The sequence below is a fragment of the Olea europaea genome, unplaced genomic scaffold (assembly GCF_002742605.1).
Source record: "Olea europaea var. sylvestris unplaced genomic scaffold, O_europaea_v1 scaffold1867, whole genome shotgun sequence".
NCBI classification, from domain to species: domain Eukaryota; kingdom Viridiplantae; phylum Streptophyta; class Magnoliopsida; order Lamiales; family Oleaceae; genus Olea; species Olea europaea.
In genome coordinates, this window is record NW_019236460.1 from 126,495 (window position 1) to 147,750 (window position 21,256).

The following is a 21,256-nucleotide window of genomic DNA, read 5'->3' on the forward strand; positions in this document are numbered from 1 at the left end:
GCTTCAATTTTTTAAGTGACTTAAAGTCTGACGTTAAGTAATCTTGCAAATTTTCTCTTCAGTTTCAAGTCACGTAAAAGTTATGTGCAACTGTAATGACTAACTGATAGTTTTTGTTTTCTGGACACCAAAATTCATATATTTAAATAGATTGAGAAATTAGAAACTTACTTTTGGATGTTTGAATCCAAAATTATACTAAGCTCTAGTATGGTACAAGTAATTTTGATAAAAAGTTAAATCAAAATTAATAATTAATTTAACCACATATTTCACGAGATTGTAACTTTTCAATTATATATTTTATCAACTCTTATAAAAATCTATTAAGCCCCCGTTTGAATCTCATTCTTATAAGAATGAGAATGAAAAATACAGTCGTTACGAAATCCACACAAGAGAGAGAAAGTCAAATATGGTGATTGGATATAATGGATAACGATTATATTTTTCATTTTTTGGGCCAAAAAATAGAAAACAAATGGGGCCTAAAAATCCAATTTTGATCTACACTGGGGCTAAGTAATAGATTAGGAGCTCCGCCTAGTTATTCGTTTGGAAAATGTTTATGGGCCTTCCCTATTGTAGCCAGCCCAAATTTCCCACCTTGGACTTTCAACGGAGGCCCATTATATATATAGAAGTTTAGTCAATCTGGCCCAGTTTTCAACATCGAAGCCCACAGACAGAACTCACCTTGACATCACTCCTTCCTCTCTTCCGGGAGATAAACCCTAGTCCTCAAAATTCTGGTCAGTCCTCACAGTTAACTAGAAGTAACTTCAAAAATTAGTGTAAAGTTTCACATTTGGAACATTTTTACTTTTTTTACTTTGATTTCCGGATTTTTCCAATTTTTATTATGATTTTCTAGTAGTTTCACCGTTATTTATTGTTTCTTTGAAAAAGTAGAGAAGCTAAAAATTGACAGACACAGATTGAAATGGTTTTGTTTACTCCTATGTGTATTCTAAGTTACAATGTCTTCCATTTTAGTACTATTTTGTTGCCTTTTTTTTTTTAATAATTAATTTTAGAGTTTTGGTTGTGAATTTTTTTTAATCTTTTTGCGGATATTTTACCTGATACAGGCTGGGACATAAATTGTCTGTTTGATTATTGGATCAAAGTTGCTATTTGTTTAATTTTACAATGTTTTTTTATCATTGGGACTAAACAATTAGTATAAAGAAAAATTGTATTTCTGTGCTTTTTTATGGAATTAAGTCCTCAGGATTAGAAGTCATTGCATTAATTAACTTTGAATGCATTATGTTTTAATCCCATTCTAGCGCTCCAGATATTGTGTTTGAGAGTAGATTGCCACCTAGTTAGCTCAAAGCTGGATATATGTTTAATCTACTTCATTCTTTAGCATTAATTTTTTTGCTAGAAAATGAATAGTAGTTTATTTAAGTCCTGTTGCAGAAACTTTTATTGATGCTTTTTCTTTTTTATTATTTTCCGGTTGTTTCTGATATGGTTTTTTTTATTTGTTTAGATAAATACATGCATGGGTCGGAGGGGCATTGAATCCCCAGTTAGGGACTGAAGGTCTCCTCGTAGGAGGAGCCCCTCTCGAAGTGAAAGGTCTCCTGCTCGGCACAGGAATGTGGAGCTACCTTCAACTCGCAAGAGATCACCAAAACGTGCAAGGTCCAGGTCCCCTATACCTTATTCACAGGTTAGAGATAAATACTCTAGCCACACTAGATCTCCACAATGCAGGAAATTGGTATCTCCTGTTGCAATCAGACAAAAGCCCTTAAGCCGGACCAGGTCCCCAAAACTTGCGAAGTCTCCTCCACCTCTTTCGCCCACCAAAGAGAAAAATCGAATCAGATCCCCTAAACGTGCCAGGTCGAAATCTCCTTCGTCTCGATTGCCAGAGTTGGGAAAACCATCTAATCGAGACAGGTCCCCCAAACGTGCCCAGTCAAAGTCTCCTGAATCTCGTTCGCCTTCGCCATGGACTAAAAGGTTAAAGAGAGCTCTAGCTGAACGAGATGATGAAAAGGGAAGTGTGAGGGACCATGAGAAAAACCGTGTTAGGAAGTCTCCTCCACATCTTTCGCCCAGCAAAGAGAAAAATCGAATCAGATCCCCTAAACATGCCAGGTCGAAATCTCCTTTGTCTCGATTGCCAGAATTGGGAAAACCATCTAATCGAGCCAGGTCCCCCAAACGTGCCCAGTCAAAGTCTCCTGAATCTAGTTCGCCTTCGCCACGGATTAAATGGTCAAAGAGAGCTCTAGCTGAATGAGATGATGAAAAGGGGAGTGTGAGGGACCATGAGAAAAACCGTGTTAGGAAGGGTAACGGGGTGACACGTAGAGAAAGATATTCAGACAAGAATGTGCCAATTGAGAGAAGAGATAGGTCAGAAAGGGATGCAGTTGACAGTGAGTCTTCCAGATTGAGACGTGAATGCTCGTCTTCTCCATCTGATCGTCACTACAGGAGTCGGTTGAGATCCAGATCACCTTGAGCTTCAGATAACAGAGCACGTGATGAGGTATCGGGTGATATTCACTCCCTCAACCTGATTCATGTCTTTAAGGAATTAGATATGCATATTGACATCGTTATCTTTTGGTTGATACGAGAAATAGGAAGATGTAATTGTGAAATATTCTGGTAACTGCCTGGTGCTCTGAATCAAATTCTCATTTCGTCAAAAATAGACTGCTAAAGGACAATAATTTGTACTCTAGTTTCCTTTTTTGATGTCTGAACAATGTTGTATTTTAAATCAATGAACAAGTTTTTGTCCCTTCTGGTTATATGAAACTTAGATGCAACGAGGAAATGGTCAAAGAGGCTTCTTTTTTCCACTATATTATTCATGATTTGACCAACTCTTTTTCTTTAAAATTAATTATCATGGGATGAAGAAGCAATCAAGCACTTGCCATCCATTTTTATCGTTTAACAGCATGAAAAATGATTGTTTCCCTCTTTGAGAACATGATGAAAACAAAATCTCTATCTCCATAGATCTTTTTAAAGATTAACAACGAGATTTATTTTCGCTTTTTTGCATGTCTCAAGATTTAAAGCAGGTACAAATCCCTCCCAATTTACGTGCCTGTAATATATATATTTTTAATAACACATTGACATGTATCCAAGCAAACGTTTAATAATAATCTGATGCATTTTTTGTTTATGTGAGTATATATTCTCTTTGGATTGTATTAAATTATTCCTTCTTGGCTAAACCGATCCAACAGTTAGAATGGGATTAAGGGAATATGAGCAACATGCCCCACAAGCTTCCATACAAGTAAGATGAGTGATGTAGATAAGTGAGGCGCATTAGTGTGTGCAGAGAAATTTATGAAGTTCTAGAACTTGTAGTAGTTGTCCTCACTTGCAACGTAATTCTTTTAGCTCTGATGATGCTGTAATGGGCTCATTGGGCTAAAATTCACTTCTTAATAGCCTCTTATTTAACATTGTAACTATTTTTGTTCAGTACTTTTATTCTTTTAAAATCATCACTGATTTGCTTTTATTGAAATTGGTACATTCTCCCTATTGAATGCCATAAATTTCAACCTGCAGTGTTTGTAAGAAGCCTCACATGGAATGCCACTTGGTTTCTCTTTAAAGTGCTCCGGTAGTCTGAGAAATAAACAGAATTTGATCATTTTGCAATGTCTGCAGGTAACAAACTCAAGAGCTGCTGAACAGCGGTGAGCTACTCGAACGTTATGCTTTCTAATTTAACTGCTCTACACATATTTTTATCTGTCATTATTTACCTAGTTGACCAACTGTCATCTTATTCAGGTGTCTTTGACCATTCAAGTCAAGCTTTGCTTCTAACTGGGGGTTTATCTTGTCCCCGGCTTATCAGACTGCATGTTTATTCTCCGTAACACTGCAGCATATTATTTTTTATTTGATCAATATTCAAAATTTTGCATTGTGATAGCAAATACCTAAGATCCCGATTCTGATAATTGGGTAGTTAGTGTGAGTGCACATATATTTTCTTGTAGATTGTCCCCAGATCCTTTGGGGTATTTTGTCTCTGACTAGGTAAATGTCAAATTGTAGTCCTCTGTTTTGCTCTCTTTTTTTTTTTTTTTTTTTTTTTTTTTTTTTTTTGGGGCTATTTAATATTTCAAAGCAGAATTTGTCTGCTGATCCTTCTTTTTTGGGGGTGGGGTTCCAAGGACACTACTTTCCAAGTATTTACTTTGCTGCCGTATTTCAATGTTTTATGATGAACCATTTGATCTAAAAGCGGAAGCTGTAAAATTGGACCACGTGTATCATTTAAATATTGTTTTCAACATTTAAATATCTTTTTTACCGAGTTTCATCTTTTGCTTGAGCAGGAATGGCAACAATGATGCAATATCTAAAATGAAAGCAACTGAAGAGACTCTGGATATGAAAGAAAAGGTGGCCTTTTGCATTTCCCGTGTTGCTTCTACTACCGAATATGTTGCTTCTCTACATATTTTGCCCCTATTTTGCTTGCAATGGAACATTGAGATGAAAAATGAGAGTCTTTATGAGCATTATTGTGATGAGTGTATATATATATTAATTTGTGTTTCTCTTTGGCGCTGATGTATGAGTTATCAAACTTATAATTGCATTCTTATTTACAGCAAAAGCCTTCATTTGAGCTGTCTGGGAAGCTTGCCGACGAAACTAATCGAGTCAGAGGTTATTTCTACACTTTGTTTTAACTTAACAAGCATAAGGTTCATTTCACGCGAAAGTTGTTTGGTGGGATACAGAATATATTTTGCTTTCTTTGAAACTTTTGCGCATTGTGATATTGTATTGTTTGTGTTATTACAAACTTCTATCCCTTTTTTCCCTGCTACACACATACATTAAACAAATTAGCTTAACAAGAGATCCTTGGAAGTTTGCTCCTTCATGTGTTACATTTTAGAAGTAGCTGTATCTTAATGGTATGTGCAGCTCACATATATGGTGTATTTTTGGATGGATTTTATAATATCTTTTAGAATGTAGATTATTTGGCAATATGAATGTGATCGCAAGACAGAAAAAATGTTATTTAAACTTCCATCATCTTGTTTTCATGCTTGAAAGAATGTTTTATATAAGGCTTGAGTAGCAAAATGATCGGTAGATGTTTTGACATGCCACTATGCTTTCATCGTGGGAACCAGATGAGCTAGACAGAAGTCAATCTGTTACAGCACATGCTTTTCTTATCTCATGGTAAAGAGAGGAGGAAAAGGAACATCTCTTTTCAGTTCCCTTTAATATATGCCGCCATAGTAGATGTTGTAAACAATAGCATAGATGAAAGGAACAGGAAAATAATGTTGCTAATTGGGAAAAATAAAGCTAACTTATATAGCTGATGGGTTCTGTTTTTGACATCAGCCTATAGTTTGAACTCCTCAGCCTTTTGGATTGGAATGAACTTTTGCTATGTGCACACTTGATAAAGAAATCTTCTGGTGTAAATCTTGGAATTGTCCATGTCAGTTTAATTTTTTTTTTTTTTTTTTTTTTGCGTATTGTTTTTGACACAATGCGACTTCCCATTAGGTATAACATTGCTGTTCGCTGAGCCCTGAAAACCAGATATAAGGTGGCGATTGTATGTTTTCAAGGGTGCTGAAGTGCTTAATGGTAAATTTTTATTGGTCATGTCTTTAAATGTATATTCATCATCATTTATATGGTTAAATTCTGATTTCTAATTTGTTTATATATGGTCATCAAAGAGTTGACTCTTAGGATGACCTTATTGTTGGTATAGGTTTCAGTCATTGGTGCTGGTCATTGTTTTTGGTCATCCTGTCTTTGTTAGATTTCTTTTTATGTTGGTTTTGAATAACATTCCCAATTTTCCTACCCGTTCTAAATAAATCTCATGATAGTTAGCATGAATATAATATCAGTCTGAATGCCAAATACGAATGAGCAACTGTCCATAATGTGATCTCTGTATTCTTTGTTAATTGCCATGTATAGCAGCTTTGTAGATAATTACTTGTGATGCAATGGAATGAATTTTTGGGATCTATTTTTTAATATACTTCATTCTTTCTTCTCCCAATATTGATACAGTTAAATTTACCATTGTCCTCAGAAGTGTTATTATTTTCTGTAAATTCCATTTGGCCTTTTATTTTCTGTTTAGAACTAGTTTCCGTTCCCTTTTAACCTGGCTGACATTCATGAACTTTTTCCTTTTAGCTTCAGGAAAGAATTTAGAGTTAAGGCGAACCATCTTTGTTTAGTTGTGTGAATTACTGATTCTTTCTCTTGTGAAAGTGTAGAACCTCTCTATGTACATCGTCTGAGCTGCTATCTTTTTGGTAGAGAGAGGAGAGTTGCTGACATCCCCACAGACCACCCATCTTGCAGCAAACAACATGCTGTTCTTCAGTATCGGTGGGAATCATAATTGAAGTTAGAGCGGGTTTGATTGGGATGGAAAATATCACCTAGAAAAGAAAATGTTTTCCTTATTTCGAGAAAACAAAAACCTACTCCCTTCAAAGAAAATATTTTCCTTGGAAAATTAAGGTGTATTTTTAATAGTTGGAAAATATTTTCATTGGTAAAAAATAGCAATCAAACATCCAAAGTAGGAATTTGGGAGGAAAACTGATATTTCCATGGAAAATAAATGCAATCAAACGCATCCTTATTGTTTTCTCTTTTTTAAATCATTTATGTGTATTTATGTATTTGTTTGGTACATATTTTGCAGGCTAGCGGAAAAGGAGAACCCAGACGGTACCATGTCTAAGCAAGCAAGGTAAGTCCGAGGCTGTCTGCTTAGATTTTTTTTTTAATGTCCATTAGATGATGATGCTTTTATTATTTAACCAAACTCATACATCCTGTGCATTATACTAGACCGTATTTGATGGATCTTGGAAGCACAAATGGGACTTTCATTAATGTAAGCAGTTCACATTGAACGTCAAATATGCTATTCAAAGAGGTGCTAGTCATGCTTCATAATGATTTCTTTGATGTTTTCTTTCCTTCTTTGCAGGATGATCGATTAGAACCACAGCTATACTATGAGCTTTTTGAAAAAGATAAAAGTTTGGTAATAGTAGGTAGGCTACCAATTATCACTCTTCACGTGCTTGCCTGATCTTAGAATCTCATTGAGGCATGTCCATATTTGTAGATGTATGATGGTACTTTGCATATAGTATCTTACACTTGGTGCTTGGTGGCGCAATGATTTGATCATCCTCTTGCTATAGATTCATTGTGTAAAATTTACGTACACTTGCTACATAATGTTCTTGATGTATGTGAAACCCAATAAGTAATGAATGAGAATGTATGGACTGGAGCTGGCTTAGGGAATTGAAGTGACATAAGAACTATTGTAAATATCTAGGTTGCTATCTGAAAAGTCCAGGTTTTCAATGCATGAGTGGTTGAAGTGGTTCAGTTTAAGGAAACTTCACTGAAAACTGTTTTCCTCTCTGCCAATGCTCGTTAAGTTGTTTGTAGAAAATTAGGAGAGGACGAAGGTTCATCGATTGAATTGCACGTAAAATTAGATTTCTATCTCAAGGACATTAACACTCTGCAAGGAATGAGTGAAACGAGATGCTTAGGAATTTAGTGATGAATACCATTTCTTTGAAGAGTGATGCTAGAGGCAATCCAAGGTTTTTAATCATTTTTGTGTTTGTTGGGTGAATGGTAAAAAATATAGACTTACACCGGGGTATGTGGAACCTGGTTTTGCGTTTTGATTTCCCCTCCTCTAAAATATTCATGGCCTCACCTACTTGGTGTTCTTTGTGAAAGTTAGCACCGACAACAGACAAAGAAAAAGTATGTTGCTGAGGTTGAGCACTAGTTTTTATTTGGTTACTGGTTAAAACTGTGAGTTGAGGCCAAGCCCCTTATTTCTCTGGTTTCTTTGAACAGTAGGAAACTTTAATAGGAAAATGTTTCTTTATAAAAGTTTCTTGGAAAAGCATAGCCAAGAGGAAAAAACTTCATGCACATGTTTGGTTGAACTGAGAGATTTTTTGGATATGACATTTTTATGCATCTTTGGAGAAAGCTCTACATCCATTATCACTTTCGGCCTATATCGTCAGGTTTTTCGGACTTTTTGTCATCCTGTTTACCTGTTCTAGACTTTTAATGACATTATTTTCTTATTTTGTTATGCGCCTTCAATTTTTTTTGACAATATGAATCTTTTATGGGGTGTGTATATATATATATATAAAATCAGGATCTCCTATTGATATATACTCACAAAATGAATTTCCTCCTGATTAGAAAATTGACTAATGCAATTTCAATTTAGGTTAATCTTTTCCTGAATGCTCCTCGTGGTTTTACAGCCGAGAGTACGTGCTCCTACATGAAAATTCATCTGGATGATGCGAGGCAAGATGGCCTCCATTGGTCTCAATTGCTTGGCTAGCAGGGTATGAAACAATTTGTGCTTGGAGAAGTCTCGTTAACTATGCCAAGTTGAACATTTTGAAGCCAGAGTCGATTGATGTAAAGTTATGTTTTGCCATGTCAACTCTCGTTTCTTCACAATAATGATAATTATTTTTTTTAAAAAACAAAAAATTTGGCCAATGTTTAGCCTAGTAATTATTGTACTTATTTGTGAACTTCGGCAATTTGATGTATCAGAATGTCTCGGTTGTATTGGCGATAGAGAAATATTGTTGTTGATCATTACTCTTGGTTTTCGACCTGTACAGAGGGGATTATGACTAAGCTCCTATTTGGTATAAATTAAAATGAGATTTTTAGTAGATTTTGATAAAAGTCGATAGGTTCTATAGCCTATGAGGAGAGCAGACGATTAAAACGTTCCCAAAAAAAAATAAAAACAATGGTAACGTGTTCTGACTGCTCGGAGTAGATCACGCGTGATGCTTGCGCAGAATGCGCCCATCAAGGTGCCATTAACCAAATTTTATGAATTTCTCTATTTTTTTCATTATAGTTTGAATCATTTCGTGTTTATTATTTCACGACTTAAAAAAGTTGGTATGGTTAGTGAACTAAAGTGGGAGTCCATTGAATCAGCCGGAGGAAGCTTTAAAAAAATATAAATAAAAATTATGACTTCATTAGCATGAGATAAATGAAAAGACGATAATGGGGATAGGACTCACGAGTGGTTGCCTCAGGGACAATTTTTTTATTAACTGCACAAAAATATGAACAAAATACGTGCATTTAAACACTTGAAAATGCCTAGAGTACCATCCCAACTAAGTACCAATGTTTAAAAGATCAATTCCGAAAATGGGGATGTATAAGTCTTACCCTTCAATTTACATATTTAACACAATATTAAGGATATGTTTGATTGATATGGAAAATGTTTTCCTTGTATTGAGGAAAATAATGTTATGGTTGGAGCTCATCTTCAACCAAAACTAGCTAAATTCCACCCAAATTCAACACAATTGAATTTAATTAGCTAGGAATCAATAACCCCAGCTGGAACTTCATTAATTCAACAGACTGTAATTAGATAGAAACAACTAATATAAATTGTATTTCATCGATTGATACTTTCTATTACAATGCAGGGGTTTACAAGTAAAATGACCAATATAAAAGAGAAAGGGATCGTCAGCTGAGGAAGAAGAGACAGAGACAAGAGAAATATTAGAGAAGGGAAGAGAAGGAATTTCAGACATAGAAGGACAGAGAGATAAAGAGAAAGAGAAAGCTGAAGAGAAGAAGAGAAATAGAGATGTCGATAGAGAATTCAGAGAACTTGAAGAATAGGTGGGAAAGGGAAATAGAAGGAAGAAGAAGAAGAAGAAGGTGGAAGAAACTTGAGAAGAAACATGAATTAGTAAGGAAGAGGGGAGAAGAAGGATACCTAAGACAAAAGGGGATTTTTCTCGATCATCATTCACGCCCTCGTTCATCATCCCAACAAAATCATATAGAACAACCCTAGGCTTTGGGCTAGCCCAATAAAATACAAGCCCAACTAACTAAAATAAAAGATAAATGGCCCAATTCATGGCATCCTTTCCCCTTAAATTAACCTTGTCCTCAAGGTTCAAAGTCGGGATGCCTTCTTTGTATGTTGTTGGTAGCTGTCTCATTCTCTTCACTATCCTTGGATTAAGCAAGTAGTGCAAGAAGGTATGTGCCTCATCAATGACAATCTTCTTGGTCAACCCAGTGATTCCATACAGTTCTAGTTGTGTACTCCAAAACCAGATTGAATCTAAACAAATGGAAATGGAGACCGATGAAGCTGAATTCTCTGCATCCATAAACATAATGCTAGACTTTTCATCATAATGGTTGTTATCTTCTACAAGAGTCTTAGCAATTTGATCATCATCAGCAGTTACTAAGATATTGAATCGTCCATCTCGAACCGTAGAGAAAGTTATTTTCCTTAGGTTTTGTGAAATACCACATTGTAAGGTATTCACGAAATTATTTCTTTCGATTTTAAACCACCGTAAGTGTACGGTTCGTTAACAAGTAATAAAATGGATTCAATGAGTTCAAATATCGTTCCATAGAGATTGATTAGTTCAAATTTTACCTACCTTAGCCTTAATCGAAACTAAATTATCAAAGTGAATGCAGACCTTATTGAACCTCAATTATACAAATTTTTTTATGATTAAATTGAAATTAATATGCAAAACAATAAATTAAAACTCAAGAATGAAATCTAAAAGTTTAGAATGCACTTGTTATAATTATTAGAAATGAAATACGCTAGGATCACGAATTCCCATGCAATTATCACTTTAAACCCTAGTTTCGCAATATGATAACACATTTCAATTTTGACGAATCAATGTTCCTAAATCTATCCAATACTCTCTCTCGAGATGTATTAAATATGTCTCTATATACCACCGGTCTATATTTCTATGACAAGAGCATATGTAAAAATGCATGCGATTTATGAACATTTAAAGATTCATGTAGAGCATAGCGGTATATTTCTATCCACTGTCGGACCCTATGATGATTTATATTATGTCAAATCTATTCCAATTCTCTTGAATGCAAGAATAAATCACTTAAATTCACACAATTACGAGCCCTTAATTGCGGAAGAATTAATTGCATATAAATCATTCAATATAATAAAAATTGTGTCTTAGCGTCAAATTGTAAAACTAGAATATTAAAATTCAAATCACATGGTTCATCGATCTCCTAGCATAATAAAATCTAGCCTAGCATGATTAAAATAACAAAATACATCATGTTTTGTATAAAAGACATCACTGGATTATAAAACTTGAATAAATCTTGAAGTTCTTCGTGCCAATCTTTGTTCTTGCGCTCAAATCCTCTCCAAGAGTTGTTTTTCAGCCTCCAATTACGTTCTGGGTGTCTCTAGAATGTTTTTGATATTTATATCCCGTGGAAAATTAGGTTACCATAGGTGTTTCAATCGTATAAGGAAAGAAAAAAATCGTGCTGAAAATGTACCATGCGACCGCATGGTTTTAATCCGTGCGGTCGCATGGTTATTCTCTTTTTCTAGTTGACTTCCCTGCATCACTTCGTGAGGCCGCACGACATTTCTACCATGCGACCGCATGGTAGAATTTGACTTTCATTTCCTGCAAATTGGTCCTTTTACTTGAATCTTCCACTTCTTTACATATTTTCTTCATTCTTCACATTCCATCATCCCAAAATGTCATCAATTTGTATTTGGCAAACTCAATTTCTTGATTTGTTTATCGGATCAACTTTTGGGTATTTGCACCTTGGTCCTTGAACTTTCACTTTGTGTCAATTTAGTCCTTTTTTGCGTCTTTTCTCATGTATTTCTCCATGTTCATCGGTGTTGCCTACAATTCACAAATATAACAAAATTAAGTCATAATTCAATCATTTTATTCGTAATTGAGTCATGTTTGTGACTTAAATACGTGTGCAAAAGCACACTTATCATAAGGCTTCACAACTTAAGTGTCTTCGCCTAGCAGATGCCAACTGATTAGCATTACACTTTGTTTGGGTGAAAATAATGCTTTTACCTCCTTTTGAATGCTCAATTATAAGAGTTCCAATTATAGCTGGTTTCTCTCGCACTTTTGTTGAAATTGCAAACTGTGAAATACCTTCAGCTAATTTCTGAACAGGATCTCTCACAAGGTCAATAGTAACCAAATTTTTTAACTTTTGTGTAAGCGTTGTAGCTGATAACATCATGGTCTGATGCTTCTGCGTCATATATCCCAGTATTGTCTCAACATCATCCCCAAATCCCATGTTAAGCATCCAATCAACATCGCCTAGAACCACAAACTAAATCTCTGATAAATTCTAAGAACCCCTCTTAATCAAATCTATAACCCCTCCAAGAGTACCAACAACCACATCAACACCTTGTTTAAGGGCATCCATTTGATATGAAATTGGCATGCCCCCATAAATGCACAGTGTGTTTAAATTTAGATCAGGCTCGTAGAATTCTTTTTCCACTTGGAATGCAAGTTCTCTAGTTGGAGTCAAGATTACCGTCAAAGGATTCCTTCCTCGTCCATGCTTCTCAATGAATCGAATAATCTTATCCAGGATTGGAATGTCAAATGCTAAAGTCTTCCCAGTTCTTGTTCTTACTCTGCATATCATGTCATGCCCCTACATAGCTGGTTCTAAAACAACTCCCAAAAATGGGAAAGAGTTTACTAACTATGATTATATTTGTCTGGCTTTCAAAATTGATAGGATCATACAGTAGACTATTAATGAATCCAATAGAAACTGCTCAAATTCTTCCTGTTGTTCCCCTTCAGAGGCTGATTTAGCTTCAATAATTCCAGTCATCATTGAAATTTTATCTTTTTCATAGCCCAATTTAATTTCATTGTTTCCAACCTGAGGTATTAATGATTCAATGCACATTGGCTGTAGTACATTATTCAGTTCAGCAACTATTATCTCAACATCGCTCTTCCTTTCTTCGATAGTTGGCCGATTCTCTGAAATTCTCATCTCCTCTTCTTCATTAACAACTACCTCCACCATATTACTGTTGAACTCCCGCTGTTCCTCTTTGGAGGCTGATTTACACTCAATAAATTCAACATCATTGAAATTAGTAGATCATGCTTCCTATTAATTTCTTCCATTATAACATCTAATCGAGAGACACCTAAGGATTGTAGCTGCTCTGATACCATTTGTTATGGTTGGAGCTCAACTTCAACCAAAACTAGCTAAATTCCACCCAAATTCAACACACAATTGAATATAATTAGCTAGGAATCAATAACCCCAGCTGGAACTTCATTAATTCAACAGACTATAATTAGACAGAAACAACTAATATACATTGTATTTCATCGATTGATACTTTCTATTACAATGCAGGGGCTTACAAGTAAAATAACTAATATAAAAGAGAAAGGGATCGTCAGCTGAGGAAGAAGAGATAGAGACAAGAGAAAAATTAGAGAAGGGAAGTGAAGAAATTCTAGACAGAGAGATAAAGAGAAAGAGAAAGCTGAAGAGAAGAAGAGAAATAGAGATGTCGACACAGAATTCAAAGAACGTGAAGAATAGGTGGAAAAGGGAAATAGAAGGAAGAAGAAGAAGGTGGAAGAAACCTGAGAAGAAACAAGAATCAGTGAGGAAGAGGGAAGAAGAAGGATACCTGAGACAAAAGGGGATTTTTCACGATCATCATTCATGCCCTCGTTCATCATCCCAACAAAATCATATAGAACAACCCTAGGCTTTGGGCTAGCCCAATAAAATACAAGCCCAAGTAACTAAAATAAAAGATAAATGGCCCAATTCATGACAAATAAAAACTTACTTTTCCTCAAAGAAAATGTTTTCCTCAAAAATAGAAAAAATTAGGTATATTTTCAAAAATTGGAAAATATTTTTCATGAAAAAAATGACCGTCAAATACTCCAAAAATTTGAATTCAAGGGCAATTTTGCATTGAAAAGTTTTCAATTAAACACACACTAACTTATAAAGATGAAAAAAGGGACTATAAAAGTACTAAAAAGTGCAAAACAAATACAAAAAAACACTAAAGTCATAAATTGTGATTCTTCAAAGGTTAATAATTAATTTTTTTTTTTTAAAAAAAAAAGGTCCCCACCTTTCAATATTATTGTGCAAAACATTCATATCTTTCATTTTTTGGTATTTTCACCCATTTTTTCACTTTTCATTACGAAAAGGTCATTTTCATTCAATTTCTCAATAAAAAAATAAAAAATAATACATACACCCTTCTATTTAAATAAATCGTGATTCTTCAAAGGTTAATAATTAGTTATAAAAAAAAAAAAAGTCCCCACCTTTCAATATTATTGTGCAAAACATTCATATCTTTCATTTTTTTTGGTATTTTCACCCATATTTTCACTTTTCATTACGAAAATGTCATTTTCATTCAATTTCTCAATAAAAAAATAAAAAATAACACATATACCCTCCTATTTAAATTAAAAAAAAAAAACAAATTGTAATTTTACACTCTAACTTTTTAAAAAACTAAAAATGAATCCAAATAAATTATTAGGAAGACAATCAACACAAAACGTCCTTACATTTCAATATTATTGTGTAAAAATATCCCTACTTTTTTTTTTCTCATTTTCACCTTTATTCATATTTCATTGCGGAAATTAGGGATGCGTGTGGGTTGGATTGGGTCGTGTCGAGTCGATTGTTTACCCAATCTGAATCCAACTCAACGTAGTTGGTTTAATCTAAAATCAAACCAACTCAACCCAACCCAACCCAACCCAATCCATTTATTTGTTTCAACCCAATCAAGTTTCGGTCGGGTTGAGTTGGGTTGATCAGTTTAGACATTAAAAATAAAAAAAATATGTTCAAAAATATAAACCTATCAACCACAATATTTCGACCATGAACAAAAACTTGAAATCAAGTATGAATAAAAATGCATATATTACACAAATTTTTATTGCACTTAAAGAAAAAAATAGCCTGAAACCAAGCCCTAAATTATGACATTATGACATCACATTTGCAAATGAATAATCAACTTAAAATTTAAAGTTAAGAATACCAAAAGGAATAAAGGCCAACGATTAACATCATGCCTAAACACAAATAAAGTTGGCGACAGTCAACGGGCTTGAACGAGAGAAAATAAGGGACCGCGGCATTTAGCTTTAGGGCTAGAGAGAAAGAGGAAGTGAGAGAAATGATAAGACTTTGTAAACTAGGGCCGCAAGGATTCACTTTTTAATTTTTACATTTTTATTTTTTTTTCAAGTAGCAGGTTGGATTTGGTGGTTTTATCGGTTCTAATGGATAAAAACCCATAACCCAACCTTATCCATTTTCTTCTAAATAAAATCCAACCCAACAAAATTTAATAAAGAAACCCAACCCAAACGATCAGTTTGGGTTAGTCAGTTTTCATGGGTTGGTTCGATTTTTGCCCACCCTTAACAAAAATCATTATTTCATTCATTTTCTCAATTAAAAGCTGTAAAATGATTAGTATACCTTCCTATTTAAATAAAAAAATAAAGAACAAATTGCAAATATACTTTCAAATTTTTCAAAAAACACAAATGAATTTCAAATAAATAATTAAAAAATGAGGATATATTCGTCATTTTACAACTTTTAATTGAGAAAATAGATGAAAATGATGATTTTTATAATGTAATGTGAAAATGTCAAAAAATGAAAGATATGGACGTTTTACACAATAATATTGAAAGATATGAACGTTTTGTACTAATTAATCTTTTAATAATTTATTTGGACTCATTTGTATCTTAAAAAAAGTTTAGGATTATAATTGCAATTTGTTTTATAATTTTCTTTTTTTTTGTTTTATTTAAATAGGAAGGTATATTTGTCATTTTAAAATTTTTTTATTGAGAAATTGGATGAAAGTGACATTTTTCTGAAATGAAAGGTGAAAGTAGGGATGAAAATGCCAATAAATGAAAAGTAAGGATATTTTGCATAATAACATTGAAATGTAAAGACGTTTCGTGCTAGTTATCCATTCTTCAAATGACCAAACATGTCAATAATTTTTATTTGGTTAAGTTAAGAATAAAATTGTCCTTTTAAAAATATAAATCTATGCCTTGTTTGGTTTAGATAAACATTAGATTTTTAATGAAAAAAAAATGTATAATTGTAAAGTTATAAATTCCATCAAATATTCATTATTAACTTTGACATAAATTTTAATCAATTTTTTTAGTTGAATCAAACCGGCGATAGATCAAATATAATGGTAAATAGTCCTATGGGGACTCAAATTTTACAAAACAAAAGGGATGGGATTGCAGACACCAAAATAATAGTTTATGGACCTACTTGCTACATTTTAAATAAATTGCAAAATAATTTTATATTTTGTTTTGAAAAGAAAAGAAAAAGAAAAGGGAGAACTTTTCATATTATCTTAATTTCTTCAAACCTCACCAGCGAAAACTGCTTTCTTTTCTTTATTCCGAACAGTCGCATCGGCTTCAATCTCACCGCTTCAGTTCTTATAAAAACATTCCTCATTGGCCTCTATTTTTCGCCACCACCCGCCATGGATTCCAAAGAAAATGACTATTTCTCTCATCTACCAGACACCCTTCTGTTCGTAATTGTCTCCTTTTTGCCATTCAAAGAAGCGGTGAGAACTTCCGTGTTGGCAAGAAGGTGGCGTAACATTTGGTATGCAGCCAAGAACATAGAATTTGATGAGAAATTCTTCGTTAAGAATGAAGAATCCGATGAAAATAAGGCCATGCAGAGGATGTCTTTCGTGAGTTTCATTAAACACTGGATGGATAACTGTGTAGAGACAGATTTACATAGTTTTCGTCTCGTGTTTTCACATTCAGAACACCATCTTTCTCAAATACAAGACTGCATTAGATTTTGCGTTGATCGAGATGTGAAGGCACTTGATCTTAATTTCTCTGATCCTACATGGAATGAAGATGATCTTGAGCAAATCCCAGAAACATTTCTCGAACTTTCTTCTTATGACTCACTCAAAAAGTTAGAATCGCTCAAGTTGTCTGCTTGCAATTTCAGGGTTTTTCAGTTCGTCACATTTTCTACACTGAAGAATGTTTATCTGGGATGGATTGAATTTCCTGGTAGTTGTTTCAAGAACTTGATGTCAATGTGTCCATCCTTAGAAACTTTGAACTTGAAGAGATGCTGGAACATGGAAAATTTTTACATTGATTCAGAAAAATTGAGAGTTTTTGTCATCGATAAATGCCTGGGCCCTGAAGTTATTATTCTTAATGCTCCATTCTTGAGTTTCTTTCAATATTCCGGGCCGTCTGTTCAGTTACAGATTGAATATCATCCGAGAATGGTGGAAGTAATTCTTGATTTCGGGCTTCAGACCGAATCCAATGAAGAAGGCGAAGGCGATATGCTTTATAATCTTCTCACTGAAATTTCTAGCGTTAGGGTTCTTACCATTTGCAGTTATATGCTTCAGGTAACTAATAAATATTTATCTCTTTTGCACTATTCTCGTGAAAAATTTATGAACTGACACATTTTCTTTGTTTTCTTGTCGATTTTTTGAAGCTAATAGTGACTGCGGACGACCCGATAACCCTAAAACCGGCACTCGAAAATGTTAAGCATCTAATATTGAAGACAGAGTTGCACATAAATGAATTTTATGGGATTACTTTCTTTCTGAAAAATTGTCCCAACTTGGAGATTCTGACCATCGATTTATGCACTAGGACGATTTTTCAGGTGAGTATTTGACGAACTATGATGCCATTTTGACAGATGATTTTAACACCTTGTATGACAGATTATGTCTGTAACAAAAATTAATTGGATGGATGTGTTGACTGTAGTTCAATAATAGAATGACATACGGTATTCTATTATCCAAGGTGTTAAATCATTTGACAAATCTGATACTGTTCTTCCATCTTTACACAATTAATTAGTTTTCTGTTTAACATTTATAGGACTACAAACCTCCTTTTACATTCGAGGAACATCAATTTTTGACTCGATTTCAATGCTTGAGATATAGAAGCACGATGTGCTTAAAGATGGTGAACGTGAAGGGATTCAAGGGAGAGACGAACGAACTCATCGTTCTAAGTTATTTGCTACGATTTGGTTCGGCTTTGAAGTATTTGTCGATCGGTCTATCGAAGGAAAAAGGGCCTAATGGCATTGACATGGAATCAACATACAGACAAAATGTACAACGTTTGACACAATTTGAGAGAGCCTCCCCACATCTGCAGATATTTTTGGTCACTGAGTGACAATGAAACACAAAGGAAATTGTACGGAAGACATTTATAATGACAATGAAAAACACATTCTTTGCTTTAGTTATTTAAATTGAATGAAAAGGATGGAATATTGAATGGGAGAGGTGAAAAATGGTTCTTTCGGCGCGATTATGCCTATGGAGGTTATATTTGATTTTTGGTGTTTCGAGAGTTGATGAGGTGCCCATTGTTAGTGTTGGTTCTACTACGACAGGTGGTGGGTAGTGTTTAGGGAAAAATATATTTTATTATTTTCTTCATAATTAAGTCCCGTTTGATAACAATTTTTTATTTTAAAAAATCAATTTTTTTACCATTATTTCATTATTCTAGTTGTTGTATTTTACTTTTTCACTCACAAACGAAATCCACTTTTCTCACTAAAAATAAAAAAAAAAATCAATTCTTATAAATTTTGAAGGTGATGGTTATTATGGAGGTAATATTTGAGGAAAATGTTAAAGGATTTAATCTCGTGTTCCGTTCCATAGGCAGAGATGGCAGAGCCTCTGCCCCCGATTTTGATGGCGGGCCCCCCCAGTGCAGAAAATCAACGACCGAGGTGTTTCCACCTCGGCCCTTGATTGGAGCCCGGGATTTAAGCCCGAGCTCCGTAGCACAGTCCAATATTTGATCATGGGTAGGGTGAATTGGGATAGGTGAGCATGGAGAAGATGAAATGTCTATATTTTTCCTAAATTCTATTTTGTTTGTTAATATGTATTTATTTAATTATTTTTAATGAGATTTACTTCTTGTTTATGAGAACGTCAGGACTACCTCTAAAATTTTTCAAATTTTTTTTTGTATTACCTTTTTTTTTTTTCGAAAAAATTCTTAAATTAACGAAAAGTACAAATCCCCTTTTATGCCCAAAATACCCTTGGATTTGCTGGAAAATATATATAAATACAACCTAAACAAGGGAACGAACGGGACAGGAGATCGCTCTGGTTGCCGTATATGATTGACTTTATTTTTATACACAATTTTTCCATGAAAAATATTTTTTAACTTTTAGTCATGTGATTATATTTTCTCAAAAGTAAGAAAAATGTTTTCTTTATCGAAAAGTGATTTTTATTTTTCAAGAGTTCTCTTTGTTTTCTTTATCGAAAAGTGATTTTTATTTTTCAAGTAATTCTCTTTCTCTCTCACACACACTAATAAAAAAGTGATTTTTATTTTTAAAGTAATTCTCCCTCTCTCTTATGAGCAATCCAGTGGAAAATTTGAATCCATTGAAGAATGTCCCAACTTCGCCTCCGACTTCAACAAGCTGAGTATCTGAGAGCTTGGATCTTTGCTCAAAGGACATCATTTTGTCCACAATGTTATGACAATTATGAGAAGGAGTGGACGAAACTTGTAGCCATTGAGAAGACGTTCTTGGAGACTGACAGAAAGCTAATCGACCATCTCTGCCTCTGTGGTTGAAAAATGCGAAAATCCAGAGCACCGATGCTAAAACAACAGATCAATCAGATGTCTAAAATACCTTGTTACAATTAATTTAGAATGAGAAATGAATCAAATGAAGCTGATCTTGATTTTCATCTTCTCGATTTTTGAGTGGGGGTGTGGGAGTTAGCTGCGTTGAAGAAGATGGATGATTTGGGCGCAGGTAGGGTAGAGTGGAAGTGGGGTGGTTTTTTGTTTTAATTCAATCATTTTAAATATTAATATACGAATGACAAAATTTCCCATATTTAAATTAGTCAAAGTATCCAATTATTTTATTTTTCAGGTCAATTAACGGTAACGCAAGGTTTTTATCATTCTGGACTCCAGTTGCTAATTTTATAATTATTTTATTTTTCAGGTCAATTAACGGTAGAACGCACGGTTTTCGTCATTCTGGACTTCAGTTGCTAATTTTATAAGGTTTGAGGCCTCTGGTGGCACAAACTGGAGGTTAAGATAAAACCTGTAAAAAATTCAAATATTTGAGATTGTTGCTGTAATTTTTCCTAAATTATATTCAATTGAATTATTTAAAATTTATTTTCTTTCTGTATAAATCTCTGTCTTGGACCAACCGTTGAGCCCAAATGCAGACTATGGACTAGTCTTAGCTGAAAAAAAGTCCATAAAAACAAATAATCCGAATCATTTCAAATTATTTTTATAAATAAATTCAAACTGCAAAAATAAAAAATTAATAAAACTCTGTTCATCTAAACTTTCACAATTCACTAGCAGATCTCTCTCTCACTTCCTTTTTTACCCAGCTTTGATTTTTGCTTTCATTTAGAGTAAGTAATCAGTTCACTTTACTCTGTCTCTACCCAGAAAAATCTTGCATTTCTTCAATGCTTCAAATTTTTAGTTAATTTCTCGGATTATTCACTCCATCTTCCTTGCGATTGAAATCGTGAATGTCTTTTATGAACTGTATTGAATTTGTTTCGAGACTTTTGACCAAAAATTTCATTAAAAATGAGCTCCCAAAGATCTTCAAAACCCTCAAATCCTTCCAACCAGTCGGGCCCTCCGAGATCGTCTTCTGCTTCATCTTCATCTTCTTTATCGTCCCATTTGGCAATGATTGAATTGAAGCAGAGAATCCTTACTGCGCTTTCGAAATTAGCCGACCGGGATACCCACCAGATCGCTGTGGAGGACCTCGAGAAGATTATTCAAGCCCTGTCCAATGATGGGGTTTCGATGCTACTCAATTGCCTATACGATGCCATGAATGACCCGAAGCCTGCAGTGAAGAAAGAGAGCATTCGACTCCTTGCTGTACTCTGCACTGCTCGCACTGATTCTGCTGCGACCCATTTGACCAAAATCATTGCTCACATTGTTAAGAGGCTGAAGGATTCAGATTCCCAGGTTAGGGAGGCCTGTTGCGATACAGTTGGCTCGCTGTCTGCACTATACTTGAAGGGTGGAGGAGGGAGTGATGGGGTGGCATCGCTGTTTGTCAAGCCGTTGTTTGAGGTGATGGGCGAAAATAACAAGGCTGCGCAAGGCGGAGC

At 34.4% G+C, this 21,256-nt stretch overlaps 1 protein-coding gene and 1 pseudogene across 1 annotated transcript; both read left to right on the plus strand.

The window, feature by feature from the left end:
* Positions 1–210: 210 nt before the first annotated feature.
* LOC111378751 lies at positions 211–8,700 on the plus strand (annotated as a pseudogene).
* Positions 8,701–16,546: 7,846 nt separating this feature from the next.
* Positions 16,547–19,709, plus strand: LOC111378752 (putative F-box protein At3g29830). Its single transcript, XM_023001988.1, has 5 exons — positions 16,547–17,461; positions 17,509–17,730; positions 17,955–18,197; positions 18,764–18,834; positions 19,520–19,709. The coding sequence occupies exons 1-5, from the start codon at positions 16,547–16,549 to the stop codon at positions 19,707–19,709; spliced, it is 1,641 nt and encodes a 546-aa protein (XP_022857756.1).
* Positions 19,710–21,256: the final 1,547 nt, after the last annotated feature.